The sequence below is a fragment of the Accipiter gentilis genome, chromosome 27, assembly GCF_929443795.1.
Source record: "Accipiter gentilis chromosome 27, bAccGen1.1, whole genome shotgun sequence".
Taxonomy (NCBI): Eukaryota; Metazoa; Chordata; class Aves; order Accipitriformes; family Accipitridae; genus Astur; species Astur gentilis.
The window spans coordinates 18,090,575-18,113,111 of NC_064906.1; the positions used below are offsets into that span (position 1 = coordinate 18,090,575).

The following is a 22,537-nucleotide window of genomic DNA, read 5'->3' on the forward strand; positions in this document are numbered from 1 at the left end:
CTAGGGAAATTTTAAGGGACTTCTATCTTAAAACTGTGTATATGTCTGAAACTCTTTGTGTCTACTGTAACTGAAGGTTTATGGAAGAAATACTGTTTTCTGTTCAGCTTCAAAAAGAAAGCTTAATTGAGTTCTAAATAAACTTTTTTTTTTACATGGCTCTTTCAGGGGAGAGGAAAGTTAAAGACAAGACTTTAATACGCAAAAAGTTCGAAGGGCATTTGGAAGAACTTGAAGGCACTTGCTTTGGCTGCATCTGTATGGGTCAGATGTCCAGTCTTGAAGTGATGGGAAGGGCATTTCCCTGGCTGCGCCAGCGCCAGCTGGGCTTCTGTTCCCTGCCTGCAGCTGGTCTGTTTTCTCATCCTACATCAAATATGGGAATGTCATGCCCTGTGGGACACGTAGTCCTTCTTGTAAAAGCTAGTAGTGTTGTTAGACGAACGCTTGTACCAGCCAGTCAACAAAAATCACTTTGGCGGGAGAGGAAGAGTCGCCTTTTGAGACAGTTTGATCTCCTCCTCTGTTCACCTTCAGCCCTCCATCGTTCTTCCCCTGCATCCTCTCCCCCCCCCAACTTGTAGGCCACTTTTAGCCATACTCAATGGGCAAAAGTCCCCAGTTGGTACACGTTTGGAGAAAATTGATGCTGAGGAGGAAGAAAGACAACTCGACAGCTCAACAGTTGCCTGTTCTTTTCTAGCCTGCCAGTTCACCAGCGAGCCATGGTTTCGACTGACCAGATGGCATACCTAAATTTTGGAACAAACCCTAGCATGTGATGCCTCTTGCTGATTTGGTAATTAAAAGACATAGGGACGATGTAATAGTATCGTGTGAGGGATGGATGTTTTGGGGGTGGAGGAGTAAAGGAGAACTCATAGGGGGCAGCAGCAAGGTGCTGAGGTTATTGCTGGTCACTGAAATCTGTGGGAGATGGGCCACAAGTTCCGCTTTCCACAAGGAAGGATAACTTGCTTTAGCAAGCGCTGCTTGCAGATAGACTGTAATTTATTTCTGAGCATCGATGTTCCATCAGATATTTTTCAGTGTGTTGCTGCTCCTACCACAGCTGGTTCTTTTAAATTATAAAAAAGTAGCCAGCTGCTGCTACAGGGTAGTTTTTCTAGAAGAACATAGTGGTAAATGTTGAACCACTTTGCTTGCATTAATGAGTAGTTGGTCATGTTTCTTCTCCCCGACACAAAGTTTCCACAGTTAGCTTATGAACTTTTCAATCTGGTTTTACTGAATTTTTTTTTTTTTGAATGGGAGTATTTTGAAATCTGCTCATAGAGGAGATAATTAGCTCATAAAGTGGCTATTTTATAAGTATACCCTCTCCTGTTCTCCTCTTGAAAAACCGAAGAGGACAACAGGAGAGCAGACTTCAGACAAGATGAGAAGATTAATATATTGTTCATACATGTAAAGTACATAAGCTGATGTAATTAGGGAGAGTGATAACCTAGTTTATTTACTTTCTGAATACCATGAGGAGAAGGAATGAAAGAACCTCAATTCACTGTCTTCATGCTAATATTTTCTACACTAAAATTAATCTGGATACCTTACCGCATTGGAAAAAACAAGGCTTATTTCTTAACTGTGACAGCTACACACAGAAGGGTGACATGAGAAAATAAAGCAACCGTCTGCTCAGACTTTCTTCAAATTCAGTTGTTGGATATTTAGTTGTGACCTAGTTTCTTTGGTGGACATGTGTTCTACACCGTAATGTCACAGAATCTATTAGGAAAGACTCCTTATAATACAAATAATAGTATAACTGTTTATAATAATATTCTCTCACTTTCCTGAATGAATGCTACTAAATGATAGGATTTTAAGGACTTGACTGTCACTGAGAAGTAAAATGTTGATATAAGTGTGGACATATTTTTAATGTTATTGCCACCTGTGCTTTCACTTCAGTTTTTACCTGAACCACCTGGGTTTTTTCTATGTGTAATATGTAACATTATAACAACTTTCTTGGCATAAAAAAAGGATAATCATCAAAAGACTTGGTTGCTTCAAGCCATGAAATGAATAAATCCTAAGAAAAAGCATAGGTTGTCTTAAGGTGTGTTGTAACTATTTTTTCATTTATTGCTAATAGTATCTGAATTATGTCTTTACGTTGATCTGCCTAACAGGGATTGCTCTGTCTTTCCCCCCTCCCCCCCTCCCTTTTAGCATATTAACGAAAATTTGCAAATTCCATGTAATACTTTGTTACACTCGGACTTCCCTTCATTCTGGTAATGTTCATGGGTCATTGGCATTCTTTTCAAAGAATTACAAGTAAATCACTGGGTCACAATATTGAAATACTGTACTGTTGGCTCCTCAGCTTGTGATTATTTCAGTAAGTGTGTAAGTTGTGAATGGTCAAAGGCTAGACTTCTGCTTAATAAAATAAAATCTGATAATGAGACATTGCTTTGTTGAAGGCTCTTTCAAAAGAAGTAGACTGCTTCAAAGAGCAAACGTTTGAGGAGAATTGGGATTGGGTGGTGCAAGTGATCTTACCGAGTATCTTTTAACGATTAAAGGTAGTTGGGGGTGGGTCAGAATTACAGGCTTTGGTATCATGTGAACAGCTTTGAAATAAGAACTCTGGTACGAGATCCTGTTGATGAGACTGAAGCTGTAACCTCCAGCCTTTCCTGGACAACTGCACTGAGCAATGTGAAGGAAGCAATGACACTCCCCTTTTCAACTTTTTAATTTACTGCAGCTACAAACAGCATTGGAGAGTCTCCTAGTCAATGCTTTGCCTAAAGGTGTGCGTTGGGGGCTCCAAGTATAGGCAGACAGAAACTGGGCAACAGAAAACCAGTAAGAGACGGGAACAGGGGAGTTGGCAAGAGAGAATAAATTGTAAATTTCTTCCTCTGGAAGATAAAAATATTTAAGTGGCTACATAGTATCTTACTATTTCTTTTATCAAACAGTGACAGTTATGGTTGTGTAGCAAGCTGAGTAAGAGAGTTTGCAAACCTGGAACTCTTACGAGAATGTAGAAGCATTGATTGGGGACAATCTACCTATTGGCAGGTGAAAGTCTTGACTAGTGTGATTAGCCTGTCTAGCCATTTCAGGTAGGAAAAAATCAGTTTGACCTTCTTCCTTCCTGCCCCACTTGACTGACAAGAGTGAAGTTTATTCTTGACATAGGACTTAGTTTCCTTTTCGTGCTTGCTTGTGCTTTCTGGAAATGGAAACATAAAAATGGAGGAAAAAAAAAAAAAGCTTTAAATTCTAAAGATGTTGATATAATGCCGGCAAAAGAGGGCAAGCTATAATTAGCAGGAAAATATCAGTGGGATCTTTGCGAGAAATGGGAAGGGTTTATATACGCCAGTATAATGTAAAATAGGCATATCGTCTGCTTTCATTTACAGCATAGGGCACACCGCTATAGCCCTGGGGTATGTTGGTATAATTGTTGAGGAAGTAGACAAGACAGTTGATGTATTTGGATAATACGTGATGTCTCTTGAGCAAAAAAAATTACATAGTAGTCCAAACCAGACAGACAAGATAGTTATATAAGAAGTTAAATTTACATGCTCTCTAAAGTCTTGTAGTTTTCTTCTGCATACATACGTTTGCTGAAGATAGCGCTTGAACTTTAAGTCTCTTAAAACTTTTTTGCAGTGTTCATTCTTGATGACTAAGCAGAGCATTGTTGTTATGGTGTGGAAAATTAAGTTGAAATTTCCATTTTGCATATAATATTTTCCATGAATATGGAAGGTCGATAGGGCTTTTGCTGAAAGAATCATATTTAAGTCATCATCTTTTTATTTAGAGTTTATTTAGAACTTAGTTTCTGGAAGCATGGAACGTTTTTTCGTGCTAATCTAAGCGCAATGCTGACAAATCAGTGGTTTGAGCATACTTGGTCTGTAGAACACTTCAGCTTGCAAAGCAAATAACTGTTCTCAGCATTTGCTATTCTTTTGAAGCTGATGAAGCACTTGAGCTGCTGCTTATAAGTTGGTTCTTATCAATTTTATATCAAAGTAATTTGAAGCTAAATGTTCATGTATCATACCGTGGAAATCCAGCTAAGATATTTTGACAAATGGATGCTCCGTGTTTTGGTGGGAGCCTCACAGGGAGGTAATTGCAAGCCCCAAGTTTTCAGTTGCAAAGGAAGGTCTTTAAAAATGCTTTTTCAGCTGGCACTGCTTCTCTGGTTTAGTTACTAATGATGAATTGGATTTGAGTCTTTAAAAAACGTCGTACATTTCCTAATGTATACAAAAAAGTTAGTTGATACTTTCCACGTGAGCCAATGTTAAGAAGTGGTTTGCTTAAGGGTGTGACTTTGTCAAACAGTTGAGCTGAAAGCTGAATGAGTTGGGAGGCTTTGTTTTGGCCTATCATGAGATGCGCAAAAGTGTTGAGAGCTTCCTGCTTGCTTTTCTTGATGTCAAGTCAAATATCTGGGGATAAGTGGTTTAAGTCAGTGTTGTACTTCCAAAGATTTTTCCCACCTTTCTAAAGAAATAAGAATAATTCAGTGTTGATTGAACAAAAGTAGTACATTCGTATTTAACTGTATTTTTAAAAGGTGCCTTCTTTCATTTTGGGGCTTGCTGAAATGTTCTGTAGTATAGTGTTCCTGTTATCAAGTAAAATGTTCAGATTTTATTCTTCTGTAAGTCATGGTCTCTCTATATCCTGATATTCCTTTCAATATAGCAAGTACCTAGCTTACTTGTTACGCTATTTTACCTTTAGTAACTTTTTTTAGGGGTTCATTAGAAACTTAAACATTCTGAATGTTTTTGTATTGCTGCCTAACTTTCAATGTATGCTAGGAGGAGCTTCTGTATGGAAGATTCCTGTTTCATCCCTTTCTAGAATATTCAAACAAGAAATACTCTTCGACCTTGAACCAGCCAGGTGTTGCAGGGAAGCAAAACTTTACGCAGCTGATGTCTTTCCAGTTACTGAAAATGCTAAAAGGTTGAATTTATATCTGAATAGCTGATGGAGATTTCCAGTAGTCAAAGTTTCTCAGATGCTGAAGCATTCTGCCCGGTATCAGATTAATAATCCTTCCCTCACGATGTTATGATGTAATTCACAATGTTCCTGGTCCAGCTCCTGAAGAGGTGCTTAAATTGAGATAGGAAACAGATACAGAATAACTGAAAACCAAGCAAGTAGAAAAAACAGAAGACATAATTATCATGTAGCAGGCCCGTTGAGATTTAGTGTAACAGCAATGGCAAGTCTCAAAATTTAAGAATTAGGTTGTTAGCTTCATAAGCATGCCAGTCTGCTACTGCTGCTGAAGTAAACAGTCGTTTCCTGGCCATTCTTTCCCTTCCTTAGGCATGTATTGTGAAAGAGATTGCAAAATTTTCTGGATTGCAGTACTTTTCTGTGCTAAATTAGCTCTAACCTGTACCCAAATGTGATGTTGTCAGAAAGAAGTGTGTGGATAGAAGCAAATGCTTAGGGCTTAGGGGACGTTATTATGCATTCCTTGAGCTGCAGTGCTGATTTTCAGTATTCTTGATTTTTTTTTTAAACATGATTTTAGGCATGATGTATATATAAACCGCATACCTTGTTTCCTGCATACCCAAGTATCTTCTGGGTTTGTGCTTGTAAAAAGAAAGGCAGTGCAAACGGCTGACTGACTCAGCAATTAGTAAACTAAGTGAAACAGGGTATTTCTAGGAAGAAACCTTAAGGTTTGCAGCATGATTTGGGAAACTGTAGGCCAGATTGCTGCATTGTCAAAGGCTGCATTAAAACAGCAGTGCTTTTTTTAGAAAAGCTAATTCATTGGTTTATTGTCGCAGTTTCCTCATCCTTGTTATGACAGTGTTAATAGCTCTCAGTATTCTGTTTCTACTACCTGTTACTGATCTTACAGAAAGGGACAAGAAAGAAGTTAGGATTCCTATTACTAACTGATCCATTGTTTTGGAAACTTGTTAACATTTCCTGTGTTCCTTCATGGTAAACAAAATTTCCTGAAACAGGGACCGTTATCTCACCTGAAGCCAGAAAATGTTTGCCTGCCTGTTTCTACTTAGAAGAATGGAAGAAATTTTTTTGTTTAAAGCAATCTTCCTACTCTTGCAAATGAGAAATGATAGTCATTTGTCAGCTCAGCCAAATTTCTGATACTGTTGCAAGCAGCAGAGCTTTGCCTGGAGGCAGATGAAGATATACGAAACTAGAATTTCTGTGGGAGGGTTAGTATTTGTGTATGAAGACATATGCTCAGTCAAGCAGTTTGTTGTTTTAGAGTACGTATTCTCCTGTTGACACTGACAGACAGTCTTGCTGAAGTGCTTTAAATCTGGCAGAAGGCAGCAAACCATTCCCTCTTCACTTCCACTTATTTTCCTCACCGCAAAATTTTTGTTTTAAATAGAGCATTAATATTTCTAAAGAACTGAGTCCCCAGGCCAGACTTTTTTCCTAGGGGAGGTTCTACATATTACTTCTGTGCTCTAGGCTAAGTTTTTTTCTAGAGGTTTACTTTTATGTGCTGTAAACTTACTGTTCCCTGAATTGAACTCCTCCTAATAAGCAGTGTGTTATTTTGGACTTTACTGGGGGACTAATGTTGTAATGTGAGATAATGTAGGGCTTTGTAAAAGCTTGTGGACAAGAATACAATTTTCTCATTTTCCTCTTTGACTAACAGGTGCTAATTTAGTCTTGCAAGATAATATTTCCTATTTGACTTGTGAGGGGTTTTTTATGGTTACATTTGGTTCCTAACTTAGTAAATATACAAACAGCCTTTTTTTAGTTCTGTATACAGCCATAAATTATTTGGTTTAGAGTAAGGACTCTAATATTTGTATTTCTTTCGTAATGAAGGTGTACAGCTGAATAGACACTAGACTGTCTCTTATGCCAGAGTGCTGGAAGAAATAATTTCTCAGTGTCTAAACAGACATAATTAGATGCATGAAGCAGTGGTTTTACTTTGAGGACATTCTACCCCTTCGCACTTTATTATCTTTATGAGAAAATATTGTATCATTGAGATCCTTTGTAAATGTTGAAAAGCACTGCATAAATTTGACATTTGCTTTCATAAATTTACCAGTTGATTTATTTCAAGTACTGCCTGTTGTGAATGGCAGGTCTTAGGATCTTGCTTAGATACCCCTCCCCACCACTTTTCTCACTTTAAGTAATATGCTATAGCGCGTGCTATAATACTGTATGTGTGGGAGATCTCCAAAAAAGCTAAGACTTTGGTTAGAAGTAGAACAATTCTGTAGTTCTCTTTCTCTATGTGTTGGACAGAGTCGCCGTAATTTTATTATCCCACAGCTGCCTGTTGCCACTTGCAAACTGATTTCTTGGCCCATGGAAGGCTGAGGTTTAAGCACCATTAAAACAGCGTATTTGAACGTCCGTAATTTTGCATCCCTCTGATCACCTCTCAGGTAATGGGAAATATTTGTGGTTATCTCACTGTAGTTCCATTAAAAATTATCAGTGGTAATGGAGAAACTGAGTATAACAATAACTCAGGTACTTCCCCCCCCCCCCCCCCCCCCCCCCAAACTCTGTTCTCGCACACCCTCCCCCTATAAGCTTTCCTACTGTTTGGTTTTTTTGCATAGATGAGAAAACTAGAGGTTACAGATTATTCAGTTGAGTATTGTACCTGAGAATACAGCAGGCAGCTTTCCTGAAGTTCTCTGCTCACTATTGAGTAAAGTATTGATCATCATAGGGCATGCAATTTCAGTGAACGTTTATAAGGGCAGTTGTGATTGATTTTAATGTAGTTATGTATTTAACTATTTTGTATTCATAATTAAATAGGATTTTTTTTCCTCAGTAGGTCTGGGTACTTTTTCCTAATGAGTCAGGGAAGACTAGAAAAGGTTAAACAGAAAGCATTGTCTTTCTCAGTTGAAGGGATCCTATGGTTGTGTGCCAGCATTAATGTCACTTACACTTTTTGTAGCAAGGAACAGTACTCTGAAAGCGGAAGTCGAGCCACATTTGTAAAAATTAAATGAAGTCCTCCACTTCTGTACATACCTATGCACATGTACACATCTATATAGGTAGCTGGGGTTAATGCCAGTTGGCATACTGGAGGGGCTTGATAGTTCTGCCTGGTTGCTGCTGCTTGCTTTAAGGCTGGTGCCGTGCTCGCATTTTTTGAGGAAGATGCCTGCTCGAGCTGCTACGGTAAGTGATAATGATCTGAGGTTTCCTGAGCTTCATGTGACTTGTGGTGAAGAGTTGTCCGTGAGGTCCAAAGTCAGTGCTCTGTGCACAAGGGAGTGTGTTGTCTGTACTGTCAGGGTGTCCGTCTGCTCCTGCTCCCACCTGAGCTCTCGTGAGCAGGGGGAGAGAAGACCAGACTGGAGCCGAAACTGCTGCGGAATAGGGTGGGAAGGTGGAGATTTTGAGAGCGAAGTACAGCTCGGTGTTTAAGTTTTGAATAGCCCATTACAATAGAAATATTACCGGAAAACTAAATTACCCACTCTTTATAAACAAACAAAACAAACAGAAAACTTGTAGTTGACACTAAATCTTATTTTTTTGGCTTCTGAGTTCCTTCATAGTGAACGCTTTGTCCACTGAAGGAGCTGAGAGGTGTCTAATGCATTTTGCGCTGTGGCTCACATCCTCCATATGAATCTGCGCCGGTTGCTTTGCATACTTGGGAAACAATGAGGGTAGTGTTTCCCGGTGGCTAAAGAGAAGGTGCAGAGGGTGTCTGCCAGCTCGCAGCAGTCAACACACAACTCTTTGTTGACAGTCCCACCGCAGGCAAGCATGCCCGGACCATTGATGCTCCATGCTCGTACTTAAGGCTGATGTACATTAACGCTGCCAAAGTAAACTGGTTTTGCCGATCGCTTTACTAATGTTTTTGAGTCATGGTAGTTCAGAAAGGCTCCCGTCATCTTTACAGACCTGTTGTAGTGCTGCTCCTGATTTGCAAATAAATTGTTTCTTGTCTTTCTGGAGAGCGGTTGTGAGGTTATGAAACACAGCTTTTTTCTTTTTCAGGTTGTGCAATTCTGTGTAGGTACTGTTTGAATTATGAAAGAGGTATTTCTTACAGTCCAAAGAGATTTAGTAATGATGCTGAATATGACAGTAGACACTTTACTATTGAGAGCAGTAGATTGTCTTGTATTTTTATTTTTTTCTTGTGCTTTCCAGCAGCGTAGTACTCTCAAGCAAAGTGAAAATGAGCTTTGCTGTACTCTTGATTTGGGGGCGGGGAGAGGTGCGTTTTACAGTTGACTTCTAAAAATAAGATTTACTTAACCCCCCCCCCCCCCCCATGGGTTCAATCACTTGTGGTCCCTTTCATACAGCACTGGTGTTGGCTTGTATTGCTTTGAGTCAGTGCCCCCAGAAGGCAGGAGGCGGCCCGTGAGAGGAAGGTGCTGCTGCGTGGTTTGCACGGCTGTACTTGCTAGAATCTCTGCTTGGTCGGTGAACAGCCTATGGGGAAGGCCAAGAAAAGTAAGGGCATACACTTTAGATGTCAGCCTGATTGAAAGAACTGTTACCTTGACAATTTTGTATAAGTTCAGGGGAGGTAGTATGATAGCAGTGTGTACTTTACACCTGTTAAACACATACCTGTGTTTATGATTTTGCTGATTGTATTATAAATGATGCCTACGAATCTTTTTTTTTTTTTTCTGACAAAGTGCATGCAGGAAATAAATCTTTGGATTGCTTTCATTAAGAAAGATTTATTCAAATGATTATTTCCCTTCTGTCTTTCTGTATAAGATGATAAAGCCATGGAGATGTATGGAATAAAACCGTGGTGGTTTTGTTGTATGCTCTGGGGTTTTTTTTTATGTATTGTTGGTCACTTCAAGGCCAACGGGTAGAAGATGTGGTTTTCTCAGTTTTATAAATCTGTTTTCTCTGGAGTTTCATGGCAAACTAATAATTTTCTCTCCTCTTTATGCTTTCCTGTTCCCTCCCTGGTTCTGATGTTTCTGACGATGTGCAGAGTCATACCACTGGACTGAGCTGGTAGAAAAATAAGCCGATTAAATGGAGTTGGCTACATACTTTATGGCAGCTCTATGATTTGGGGAGGTAAGGGGGGGAAGGTGTGTCACTGAATAAACACAAATTGACTGTACAGACTAGGAAGATAATGCATGACTAAAAAAAAATCATACTGTCAATTCATATTATATTTAGGAAGAGGTGAAAGTGGTAAGGGGGCTAAAGAGTGACAATTAGGAATAAATATTTCATTGTGCATAGGTAGCTCTGCATGATTGTTGCTGTTATTAACAATATATGTGTCAGAAGGAAGTTCTCTGAATAATGGGAATGCAAATATTGAGACTTCAGTATAGACTTTTGAATAGGAGACAGTTATATTTTGCACTCTACAAACATTCTGGCTGTGAATCTGGTCAGCATACCAGAGTGACTGGCTAAAATTTGTTTAGGTTTAAATAAAAGCTCAGAGTATTGGATTCCCCTGAAAAGTCAATTTTCAAAAAAAACCTTTCGTCGTTGTTAGGTGCCATTTACAAAAACTAAGGCACCCACTGTGCAGAGGGTCTGGTGCTTGTGATGACAGAACATTTAGCTGGTGGTAATGGAGTATAAAACAGGGCAGTAAAAATTATTGGCAAGGGAGATCTCTGCCTAGAATCATCCTCATCTAACTTTCATCCTGTGAAATACTTGGAGTTGATGTGAGAACTTCTTATTAACGGAAGCTGCTTGGATTCCAAATTCCAAAATCCCAGCTCCAACAGTTTCATTTGAAGTCTGTAGGCTGCTTGTATGCACAGTTTGAAGCAGAAGTAGCCTTCAGTTTAAATTGTGTAGCAGTGTAACGTGGTATGGAGCATTGAAAGCTAATGGCTACTGGTAGCCTTAATCTAAGTACTCATAACTGCTATTGCAGCAGATGCTTTCTTGTTTTTATTCACCTATGTATTCTGCTATTGGTGGCCAGGTCTCCTAACCCACTTGCCTGTCTACATCAGCAGTGGGTGTAGGTTACTTTTTTTCTGGGTTACTTTGGATTTACATCAAGAAAATGAAAGGGCACAGTGCATCATCTTCACCTTGGTTTCCTTTGCCTGTTTCTGGCTAAAATGGCTTTTGTTTTGAGTTGGAACCATGAAATCACCAGCCAGTTCTGTGTGCTTACTGTGCGTTAATTTTTGTCCTTGCCAGGATATAATGGAAAATCCAGCTAGAGTAGAAACATGCCGAAGAGATATAGTTACAGGTAAGACAGTCCTGTCTTTGAACATACAGCTTAGGGAAGCAAATTTGGAAGCCTTATTGTGAAGATCAGAAACGCATAATCAAGCCAATCTAACATCCTCTGCAACAGGAAGCTTGTGGACTGGAGAAGGCCACATGTGCTACTCTTACAGAGCAAGCTAAGGAAACACGGCCTAGATAAAAAAAGCTATTTTAGGATGTGTGTAAAATCATTAGGTTAACAGTAGCCAGAATTTTATTTTTCAGTAGTTCACTTTCTGCAAGGGAAAGCATATTGTATGGGATTTTGCATAGTTGTTTCAGCTTATTGTTCTTGTTCATGAACTGGGTAATGAAATGGTTATGAAATCTGAAGACAAGATGTGTTTGGGAATAAATGCAGATACACGAAGCTGGGATGGCAATTCAGAAGAATCTTGAATGTTGGAAAGATGGGCTGAAAGAATAGGATGTGATTTAGAAGAATAAATGAAATGCTTTATATTTAGGTCAAAATAACATCAAAATAAAGATGGAGAACAATTGTATAAGTTGTTGCTGCTACCCCATTCCCCACCCCGATCTAGGACAAGCCATGGATTACAAAATGAGAGTTAACAATGCAGCATTGTTCAGAAAGAAGAGGTGTGTGTACATATTGGCATGAATAAACAGTGGTATAATCTGGAGGACATGTAGAGTTGAATCTTCTGCTCTGTTCGGTATTGTAAGGTTAAAGTACTGTATCAGTTTTGGCCATCGTACTTCAAGAAAGATGTAGGCACGGTTAATTTGCCTCTGGAGGGTAATGGTAATGACTGGTGATTTAGAAAAGATGGTATGTGCAGAAAGAATGATTGAATTGGCATTTTTGTAACCCAAAGAAAAGATCAAGGGATATTATAAGCCTTTAAGTGTGTGGAAGTTCACTACAAAAAAGAGAACATCTGCCCTTGGTAGATGTGCCTTGCTTACTAATGGCAACATGGACCATTCTCTGTGTGTCCTGCTCTCATTGTTCGCTTTTTGTTTGTGTGTTTTATAAGAGCTATTTCTGTCCAGTGTCTGGACAGCACCGAACAAAGAGCCTGTGGTCTTAGGATCCTTTGAAGAAATTCATAAATTGGCAAAATCATTAAAATATGGATCTTCATCTAACCAGATAGATATAAAGATAGATATGTCAGTTAAAACTCTTGAGCAGATAGAAGAAAACTTGCTCCCAGATTTGCCAGCTGCTTAGCCAGTGATGGAGTAGTTTCCCCATCTGTAAAAATGGATCATGTTCTCCACTTCTGTAAGGCACTTGAGTTTTACTGAAAAAAAGTGATATAAAAAAAGCTAATGTAACAGAAGCAACACTGACTTTTTGTGTGTGTGTGTATTGCATGTTACAGTGCAATGTGTAGAGCCTAGTCAGATATATCATAGAAGTCTGTGTTTAACATTCTTGAAGGCTGTGAGTGAATTGCTTTGATAAAGGCAGTTGGGTCTCTTCAGATTTATGTCATGATCTCTTAATATTTAGCACTCTCAGAAAGGTAACAATCATGTGATTTATGCTAGATGTCCTGCTGGGTATGTCTTGGATCATCTTGTGAATCTGTATTTTTCTGGCCCTTTGAAACGTCCCTATTTTTTCCAGAGTTGGTAAAAATTGACATAATTTCCAGGAGTTCCTTAGCCAGTTCTTTTAAAATTCAGACTGTTAGCTGCTTCTGTGGATATAAAACTGCTTACTATTTCTATTCTATCAGTATGCTCTATCAGTATTTTGGTAATCTATCCTCAAATGGAGAACAAAATTAGGAGTTGAGATGTTTTCCCTTTCTACTTTGATATGAAAACAAAAAAAAGGGAAACTGCCAAGTATTGTACTTACTTCACCTGCCTCAGTACTGGGGTAATAATTTTGTTTCAGAATAAGCAGTTGACAAACATCTTTTCTGTCACTGCCAATCTTAGCTTTCCTTACCATGTATTTCCTCCATACTGTCATGTTATCGTAGTGTCAATGTCTGATTTTTTTTCTCACTTGTACATAATTTTTCACCTGAATAAGCAATACATGAAGCTAACGGTTTAAACAGGTAGAGCAGTAAACTTGAATAACTTAGTAGGCTCATATATAATACGGCAAATGCAACACAAGCTCATAATATATGGCAAATATTACTTGAGTGTAAGCAAGCTACAACTGCACTAAATTGAAAAAATCTGCTTTCTTGTCTGTTAAGATATTTTGTTTACTTTTCAGCTGCTTAGAATTTCCTTCAGACATTGCTGTATTAACTGGGTAAAGGAAGAGATTTGAAGGAATTCATTCAATATTGCTAAAATGTTAACAGATAACACTTGGAAAGGCTCAGGCTTCATTTTTCAGGTGTCACTTTTTTTTTAGAAGTGGAAAAAACATTAATTCTTAAGCATCAGATCTGTGTTAGTTTAATAACACCTTTTTTTTTTACAAACGCTGTCATTATAAATGCTAATGTTTAACTTGTGGGCGAGAGATGAAAGATTGTAAAAAACCCTACATCTATAAACTAGAATATGTATGGGAAAAATGTAGTCCGAAAGAATGATCATCTGGGGAGCTGCTCATGTGAACGTGTGCTGTTGAGGAGGTTGTTTTCTAGCCTTATCAAGAACAATTCATAGTTTGTTGTGCTAAGTGTTCATGATTGGATAGAGGACGACATATATAGAACTCAAAAATAGATAACTGCTTATTTGGGAGGACAGGCAGTCCTCCCACTTAAATCATATCATCTGAAAGGCTAAAAAATTTTGATGACTTGTTCCACCTCTCCACACTACCCTGCATATGTTGTTTTCCTCACAGGCTCAGTTCCCTGCCTCTTTTAGAAGCAGTCTTTGGCTCCTTCTCCCTTGCATAGGATTTTGGATTTTGAAGTCTTAAATACTGGGAAACTTTCCTCCCCTTCCCCTTCCATCTCGAGCTCTGCCAGAATTGAGTCTGGAACTTATTTGAATCTCTGTTCTTGTTCTAGGACAGCCTTAAGACCTCGTGGATGGAAGACCTATTTTGCTTCTACATTTATGTCAGAATGGCCTAGGCCAGTCTTGCTCTATGGTTCCTACCACAGGCTCTCTACAGCGATGCATCGGGATTTTGGCGCTAGTGGACCATCCAGATGGCTGTAAACCTGCAGAGGAGGTTAGTACAAAATGTGATCCAGGAATTTTTGGCACTTTGGTCAGGTCTATCTGCTTTGGATTATCTTAGAGCAAAGGGAGTGCTTAGAGACTGCATGTATGCTACCACTTTGTCATTGCATTGTATTGGGTTTGTGTGGCAAGGTTTTGGTTGCAGGCGGGTTCCAGGGGTGGCTTCTGTGAGAAGCTGCTTAGAAGCTTCCCCTGTGTCCGACAGAGCCGATGCCAGCCGGCTCCAAGATGGACCCACTGCTGGCCAAGGCTGAGCCCATCAGCGATGGTGGTAGTGCCTCTGGGAGAACAGATTTAAGAAGGGGAAAAAGTTGCTGTGGAACAAAAACTGCAGCCAGAGAGAGGAGTGCGAACATGAGAGCCCCAGCCCTGCAGCCCCCCAGGTCAGTGCAGAAGGAGGGGAGGAGATGCTCCAGGTGCCGGAGCAGAGATTCCCCTGCAGCCCGTGGGGAAGACCACGGTGAGGCAGGCTGTCCCCCTGCAGCCCAGGGAGGTCCACGGGGGAGCAGATCTCCACCGGCAGCCCGGGGAGAGAGGACCCCACGCTGGAGCAGGGGGATGCCCGAAGGAGGCTGTGACCCCGCGGGAAACCCATGTTGGAGCAGGTTCCTGGCAGGACCCGTGGCCCCGTGGAGAGAGGAGCCCGCGCTGGAGCAGGTTGTCTGGCAGGACTGGCGACCCCGCGGGGGACCCACGCTGGAGCGGTCTGTGCCGGAAGGACTGCAGCCCATGGGAAGGACCCCACGCTGGAGCAGTTCGTGAAGAACTGCAGCCTGTGGGAGGGAGCCCACGGTGGAGCAGGGGAAGAGTGCGGAGTCCTCCTCCCCCTGAGGAGGAAGGAGCGGCAGAGACAAGGTGTGATGAACTGACCCCAACCCCCATTCCCCGTCCCCCCGCGCTGCTGTGGAGGGGGTAGGTAGAGAATTCAGGAGTGAAGCTGTGCCTGGGAAGAAGGGAGGGGTGGGGAGAAGGTGTTTTAAGATCTGGTTTTATTTCTCGTTGGCTTACTCTGATTTGATTTGTAACAAATTAAACTAATTTCCCCGAGCTGAGTCTGTTTTGCCCCTGATGGTAATTGGTGAGTGATCTCTCCCTGTCCTTATCTCAACCCGCATGCCTTTCATTCTGTTTTCTCTCTGCTGTCCAGCTGAGGAGGGCACTGATAGAGAGTGGCTTTGGTTGGCACCTGGCATCTAGCCAGGGTCAAACCACCACATACATATTCCATATTCTTCTGTTCTGTTTCATATTTCATATTTTCCTGGTGGACCAGTTCAGTTGTCTGCAGCTGTTAAACAGGTGTCCATAAGAATTCCTTTAGATATTAGCAGAAGCCTAATTTATCTGTTACTGTCGTTTTCTCTGGGTATTGGGAAGTAAAATATCCAAGTGGGTAAAGCACCCCATTTTCAGTTCTCCTAAACTTACCTTTACTCTCAGTATATCATTTTGAACAGAATGATCTAGGCCAGTGAGCTGGTATTCAGATCAATTTTCCATCCAGCTGAACTAAGCAAGCCTGTGTTTTATTTTCTGTGTTTCTACAGTAAACAGTTCCCTTAAAGCATCCTTGTCAGAGAAGAGATGACTTATTAAACTGCCACTGTGCATCCACTGGCTGCCCAACGAGGTGTTTAACAACTAAGTTCTTATCAAGCCTTCTCTCTGTGTGCGTCTCCCACTTGCTACTGTTCTTTTTTTAAGCTTGATTGAAATTAGATGGAGAACCAAAGTTTAACAGGACAGACAAGCAAAGATGTAGTGTGACAAGTCCGTTTCCTTTGGCAGAAAAGATTAACCAGTTCAGTTATATTTAGCGTGTTAAATGTTGTCCTCCACTTGATATCCTTGGTATTGACATCTTGTGGTTGATTTTTTTTCTTTCCTGCAAACCTCCTAGCACCTTTCATAGGACTGGTTTTCACAGACTGAGTTCTGAAGAACTCATTGGGGCTAACTTTGAAGTTCAGGTTTAGTGGGGTGAAAAGGAAAAAAGCCTGTTTCAGGTCCAAGTGGATCCCTTTCCAGTCAACTTTGAAAGATTGTAATCTGGCACGTACTCTTCAGTGCTTAAAAAGTATAGCTTGAACAAGCATCAGTTTAGGGGAGAGGGAAAAATATATCCAGAATTGCTACCTAATACTGTTAAATAATAGTAGAGGCTATTCAGAATAAAAAAAAGAAAAATCAGGGTAAAAAGAAAAAAAAAGGCAAATTTTTATTTCTGGATTTACTGCTTATGACCTCTCAAGCTATAGCTCCGCTATTCTTTCTTTCGCTGTAGCCCAGCCACCTCTTCTGTGGTTGTTGACTCTAATGGCGAGTTTAAAGAGGGAACAGTTTGGAGTGGAAATAACTGCTGTTGCAGGGCGGGTGATACCTGGTTGGTCTGCATTCTTTGATCTGGGTCTGCACCGGCAGACCGATGTGGCTGAAAAAACACAGTTCTTCGTTATTTTTCAGTTGTATCGGTTCTCTGATTGAGTTTCTTCATTGCTGTGTAAATTTTTGCTGGCAAAGCAGAAGGCTGGCGTGTTGGAATGAGAGAGAAGATGGGAGTAGCAACTACTTATGCAGTAGTGTGTTGGTGAATCTTTAACCATGGTCTAACCATGCGGTATGGCTTCTCGGGCATGTCTACTCCCTCTTGTTGTAAAGGGTCTAGTATTTTCAGAGAAGTTGAAAATATTTCAGAAAAGTTACTGGAAAGTAATTGTAAATGAAGTGGAGCACAGAATTTTAAAAGAGGCTTTAAAAAAGTGTCTGATTTAATTTAAATTTGAAAAAAATGATTGTATTACTCAAATACTGTGGTCTCCAATTAATGTATAGCTGAATTTGCAAAACAGTTCCATCATATTCCCTTTTTTAATCTTTTTTGACAGATTAACCTTTCTTATGGTGACCTGTTTCTCTCTTGGCTTCTAGTCAGGTATGAATTTTGAATTGTAAAAAAGCTTAAGTTGCTACCAGCTTTATACCTTCAAAAATGATGTGTCAAATTAAATACGTTAGCCAGTTTTTACAAAGTACCTGACAACTTCTGGAAAAAATTGGCATAGTAGTAAGCACCTAAGGATTTGAAGAAGCTTAAGTAATTTAGTGAAGTCGAATACATCTGTGGCGTACCTAATATTCTACTGGTGGTTTTCTCTATGCAACTATGCAGAAAATTGTTAGCATCAATCTTATAGGTATCTGGGGAAAAAAAACAGTGAAGTCTTTCAAGAAACAATCTTTCTGCCTTAAATTACATATCACACTTCAGAGTTCTCTGGACTGCTGCACAGCGCAAAAAATAACAAATTCTAAATTTTATTTACTTTTTTCCCCTCACTGATGCAATGCAGTCTTGATATGGCTATTTTATTTAAGTTTGCCAAACCTTTTTCATATTAGGTTGAAAACTTATAAGTTAAGCCAGATGGAAAACATTTTTTTGGAATCACTAGCTGTAAGAGTATAGTCTTGAAATTTAATATGTGAATCTGCCATTTTTCTTTGAGTATTAAGAAATAAAATCCAGCAATATTTGAAAAGCATTTATTACAGAATGCTGCAAATGTAGCATTTTGTGAAAATTACTTTAAATACTTTCCATGATCTGAGTGAAAACTAATTTTTTGCAGTTTTATTGATTTTTTTTTTTGTTGTTGTTGTTCTAGCATTTTCTTTCCCAAATAAGCTCAGAACATGATAGACTTGTTCTTGTTTAAAGAAAGTACAGATTTTTGAAGCTGTTAAAATAGGATTGTTTTCTGTAGAACTCAACTTATTTTTTCCATACTACTGCTTTTGGTCAAATGTGAACTTGAATGTCAGGTTTTTTATTTTTCAGTGAAGTTGAAAGTTGGGAAGAGTGCTCAGTGGTTCTGTTTAACCTTTGGAAATCCAAACTGTGCATCCAATCCTGCACAAATGCTGTGATTACTGTGATTTGGTAGGGCTACCCAAGAGCTTCTTTAAATTTATATCCACCTGTTTGATGTAGACCTTTTTCCTTCTTGTTACATTTTCTCTCATTAATAATGGTATACTTTTTATAATGGTATGTCCAGAGTGCAGAAGAAAATTAATTCTGAAAAACTATAAAGCCGAAACATTTTTGTCACGCTTGTCTCGATTTAAATGCAACATGCTCTTGGTCTCGGTGTTCATACTTTGTATTTTTAAGTTTCAGCAAACCAAGTTTAACTAGTGGATTTTTTTTTTTCCTTAGTTGTTTGGAAGTACTACCCTAGTGAATATGAAGAGGTTTAAAATATTTACTGTAGTATTGGAGATGAATCCAAGAAAAGTCTTCAATGTAGCCAGTGCTTAGTTTCTCTGGAAATACTGGCAAATGAAGTCTTGGTTTCTAATTTTTTTTTTTATAAGGTTATCCAATATATCTGGTTTGGGGCAGGGGGGAGAGGACAAAACTGTTCACAATGAAATTAATAGACTGGATTTCTTGTCCTTTTTAGTCTTTTTTTTTTTTTCCTATATAGTCTCAGTATTCTGCAATTAAAAGTAATTTTAATCTGCTGGTTGGCCATATATTGTTTTTTTTTTTTGTTTGGCATTGAACTTCTGCCAATCTTTCATGACTATTCAGTTGGGCTTTTTGGTTTTTTTTTTTGTCCGTCAATCTAGCTTTTTCATGTATTTATATTTGTAGGCACTGCTAATGTGTAAACATGGTTTCATTTATTTGCATTAGGACTGGCATATGACCTGGAGGGATCAAATTGAGTTCTCTCCCTTCCAGTTAATGGAATATGGAAGCTCTGCCCGCTGATAACTTATAATGAGCTAGGCCTATGTGCATGGTCAATTAAAATTTCTATACTTGGGTCCATTTTTATAATTGTCTACTTTTACAGTTAGAGAAAGACATTTGGTGGACAGGTGAATACTGTGTGCTTCAGGTTTTTGGAATCATATGGGCAGCCATATATTTCTTGGACAGGTGGGATCTTAACTTTTCATCCTCCTCCTTCCTCCTCCTTTTGTTATATAGTCTTGATTCCAGCAGCAACAGAAGATCCCTTTTTCATCCTGTCTCTGCTTCACCTGTTATCTTAGTTTTTGTTTGTACGGTACCAACCTAGAAGATGTAGATCTAAGAGCAATGGGGAAGGAGAGTGCATCTGCTTGCACAGAACAGAATTGGGCAGAGCTGCTGGGTGCCTGAGAGTTAAGGGTAGTTTACATGCTCGTGTATCAAAGGGGAAAATGCAGTGGAAAGGAAAGGGAGAGTAGGCTTCTTTTGTGAGAATGTGCCAAAATGTGAAACTAGCCTTTGCAGCAGTTCAAAATGGACAGTACAGATACTTCTGTACAAAATGGACAGTACAGATACTTCTGTAAATTCTCTTGTACTGTCAGGCATCACAGGTGCTTCAGCTTATAAACCTCTGTAGCTCACCTGAAGTCTGAATTATAGAGTTTAAGCTCTGGTCCTGTGGAAATATCAGTACCAGTGCTGAAGACCAAGATGCCATGGGGACAAAGAAAGTATCCAAGGACTCTAGTCCTGAAGAAGAGCCATTGCTATATGGGGCTGTTTGCAAACTATTCTAGCAACTTCTCCCTTGCAGTTTCTTCTTTCCTTGTCCAGTCTTGCAGATGGTCCCAGGGTCTGAAGGATTTCCAGAACTCTGCTTTAGTATTCTGCCTGTTTAGCTTTTTATCTGACAGTTCTTTTCTTCTCGTTTAGCTATTCAAAGTAGAACTCAAAATACAAACATTGTCTACTTTAGAAGTAGACTTGAAATGGACATATTTATGGGTCCTTGAAGAAAATCTCAAGGTTCTTCTTTTTATACCATGTGTACGTTCACATGGATTGACAGTGAAAATAAAGAACTTAAAAGCATAGTATTTCTCAAGGTTTTGTTGTCAGAGATCTTTGGGAAGACAGAATTGAGAAAAACTAAATCTAAAGCAAGTGAGTCTAAGAGGGAAAGTGAAGGATGGATATGAAGAATCTTATCCTTGGTGCAATGCTGTGCGTGTTAATTAAGTACAAAACAGTTGTTAGCAGCAGAAGTTACCTGCTGAGCACACAGCTTTATGATGTGAAGACAGACTTCATGTGTGAATGTATGCTGAAGGAGCTATATGGCTTGTCTGTATAAATACAGCCATTTGCTTTCTACGTAGAATTTATATTTGCATATGGATATAGCGAAGGGGCACAAGTTTTAGTGAGTAACATTGCAATAATTTCATGAATGTATCACGAGACTGCACAATGCTAGCTTTTCTTTTTTTCTCCCTATCTGATCAGGTTTTTCTTTCTAGAGAAAGAGAAACAAGCGTGTGTTCTGATTTTTTTTTTTTTTTTTTTTTTTTTTTTTTTGGAGGGGGGGTGCTAGGTTTTTTGGTTGGAGATCTGATGTTTTCTGTATATTTAAAAAAGTGTTTAGCCCTGCAAAACTGCTGAGTTATTTTTGCTTAGAATTTTGGTGTTTCCCTAGATGTGGTGGGGTGTGTGTAGTATTTTTAATTTATTTTTTTTAACCATCTGCAGTGTCACTGTGAAAGGGGTGGGAAGCAGAACTTGTAAAGTATTCAGAGGTTTTGTTAACCATTCTTCATTTTACTTGAAATAATATAACGCACCATGTGTTAAATGATAGTCACCCTTATTTTGTCAAATTATATTTCCTAATTCTTCAAGTCTTTATGTTTAGTCACTTACATTATCCCATTCACCAGTTTTTAACTTGATATCTGCCTGTATTTGATTTTTCAGCAAGTTCTGCTGTTACTTTAGGCAGAATTCAGCCAGTTTCTCTAGGATAAACACCCTATGGCCCTAGCATGTAACATCAATTTTTCTTTACCTGTATTGTTTTCAAAGCTTTTCTTCTAGAGCACTTATAATTTTTTAAATATTTTCCACATATATTGAAGGCAGAGAAAAAAATGTTCTTCGAATGCATTTGGTATTTCTTTAAGTTTCCCTTCTGGATTTTTAATCTGCGATAGAAAGTTTTCAGGATTAGATGTTTCTGCAGTTACTAACATAAGGATGGCTGAATCTGTTCTCTGTGCAATTTACCCTATGTTTCCAGAAATCTCCTTTATAATCTTTTTCTAATTAGTTGACTCTGCTTTTCTTTAGTTCAAATTCTTGCCCATTAGTGATTCATCCTTAATGATGACTATTTGCCTATGTAATTTTCTGCCATCTTCAAAAGTGTTTGAAGAATTAATGAACAATTTTATTCCACTCTAGCTTTTGGCTTTGATTCATATCTAAAGAATAATCAGAAGCTTTATGGAGGTTGGATATTATAGAACATTTGAGACTTAGCTTGCAAGATTTAACAATTTCTCCTAACATATGACAAAGGTTTCAAGGATGTCTTGTAAAAGATTTATTCACTTGATTGTTCGTAGTGTGCTTAGGTCTTTGTCTATGAAAAACGTGTAAGTAGCTCGGTGACAGTGAAATCTTCTGACCTCTAAGTAGTCAAAGGTTTCTCCTTGAAATTTGTGATTCCTTAATACTGACATCTGAGTTGCTAGTTTTTCTCACTTCTAACTTCTATCTTAATAGCAGAATAGAGAGTAAATGTCAACCCCTTTTGTTTGCGTTCATCGGTGTTTTCAAGAAGAATCTGCTTACTTCCTCAAAATACTTCAAAAGCAAATGCTGCCTGGCATTTGTAAGTGGTGACATGTGCAAACTGAAGAAAGTATCATCTGCAGAAAACGCTATTGAGTATTTGACACATCTGTATGAAGAGTGATCTATTGCTAAGGGTAGTATTCATTTTAGTTCAGTCTCAGCTGGTAAAATCTTGAGTTTGCAGTTTGACATTTTAATGTAGAACTTCTAAAAAATTTTGGAAGTAAATTTCATTTTCTGGACTCTGCAGAAACATTATAAAGGAAAATATGAGCATTGAGAATATGGAACAGCTTGCTGTTTTTTTACTTCCACGTAGTCTAGTCTAGTGCATATGATTTTGGAAAGATTGCTCGCAATAGTAAATTAATTCTTTTCAGCAGGAATTTTAACTTTAAAAGAAGTCTTGTCAGCTCATCTTGCACCTACCAGATGATTTAAAAGTCTTTGGAATGTGTGACTTCTTGATTATTAGAAATT

At 38.9% G+C, this 22,537-nt stretch overlaps 1 protein-coding gene across 4 annotated transcripts in view; it reads left to right on the forward strand.

Moving 5' to 3' along the window:
- GALNT1 (polypeptide N-acetylgalactosaminyltransferase 1) overlaps positions 1 to 22,537 on the forward strand; it is an 89,432-nt gene that overhangs the window by 11,092 nt on the left and 55,803 nt on the right. For 2 of the 4 annotated variants that reach the window (XM_049830396.1, XM_049830395.1), the window contains exon 2: positions 14,256 to 14,422. Coding sequence is in view for 1 of the 4 variants with exons in the window: in XM_049830395.1 (XP_049686352.1) it covers positions 14,400 to 14,422 (23 nt within the window). In the remaining 3 variants the exon portion in view is untranslated. Of the gene's footprint in view, positions 1 to 14,255; positions 14,423 to 15,245; positions 15,289 to 17,318; positions 17,366 to 22,537 lie in introns of those variants that run through there. The other 2 variants (XM_049830397.1, XM_049830398.1) reach the window with 2 other exon arrangements.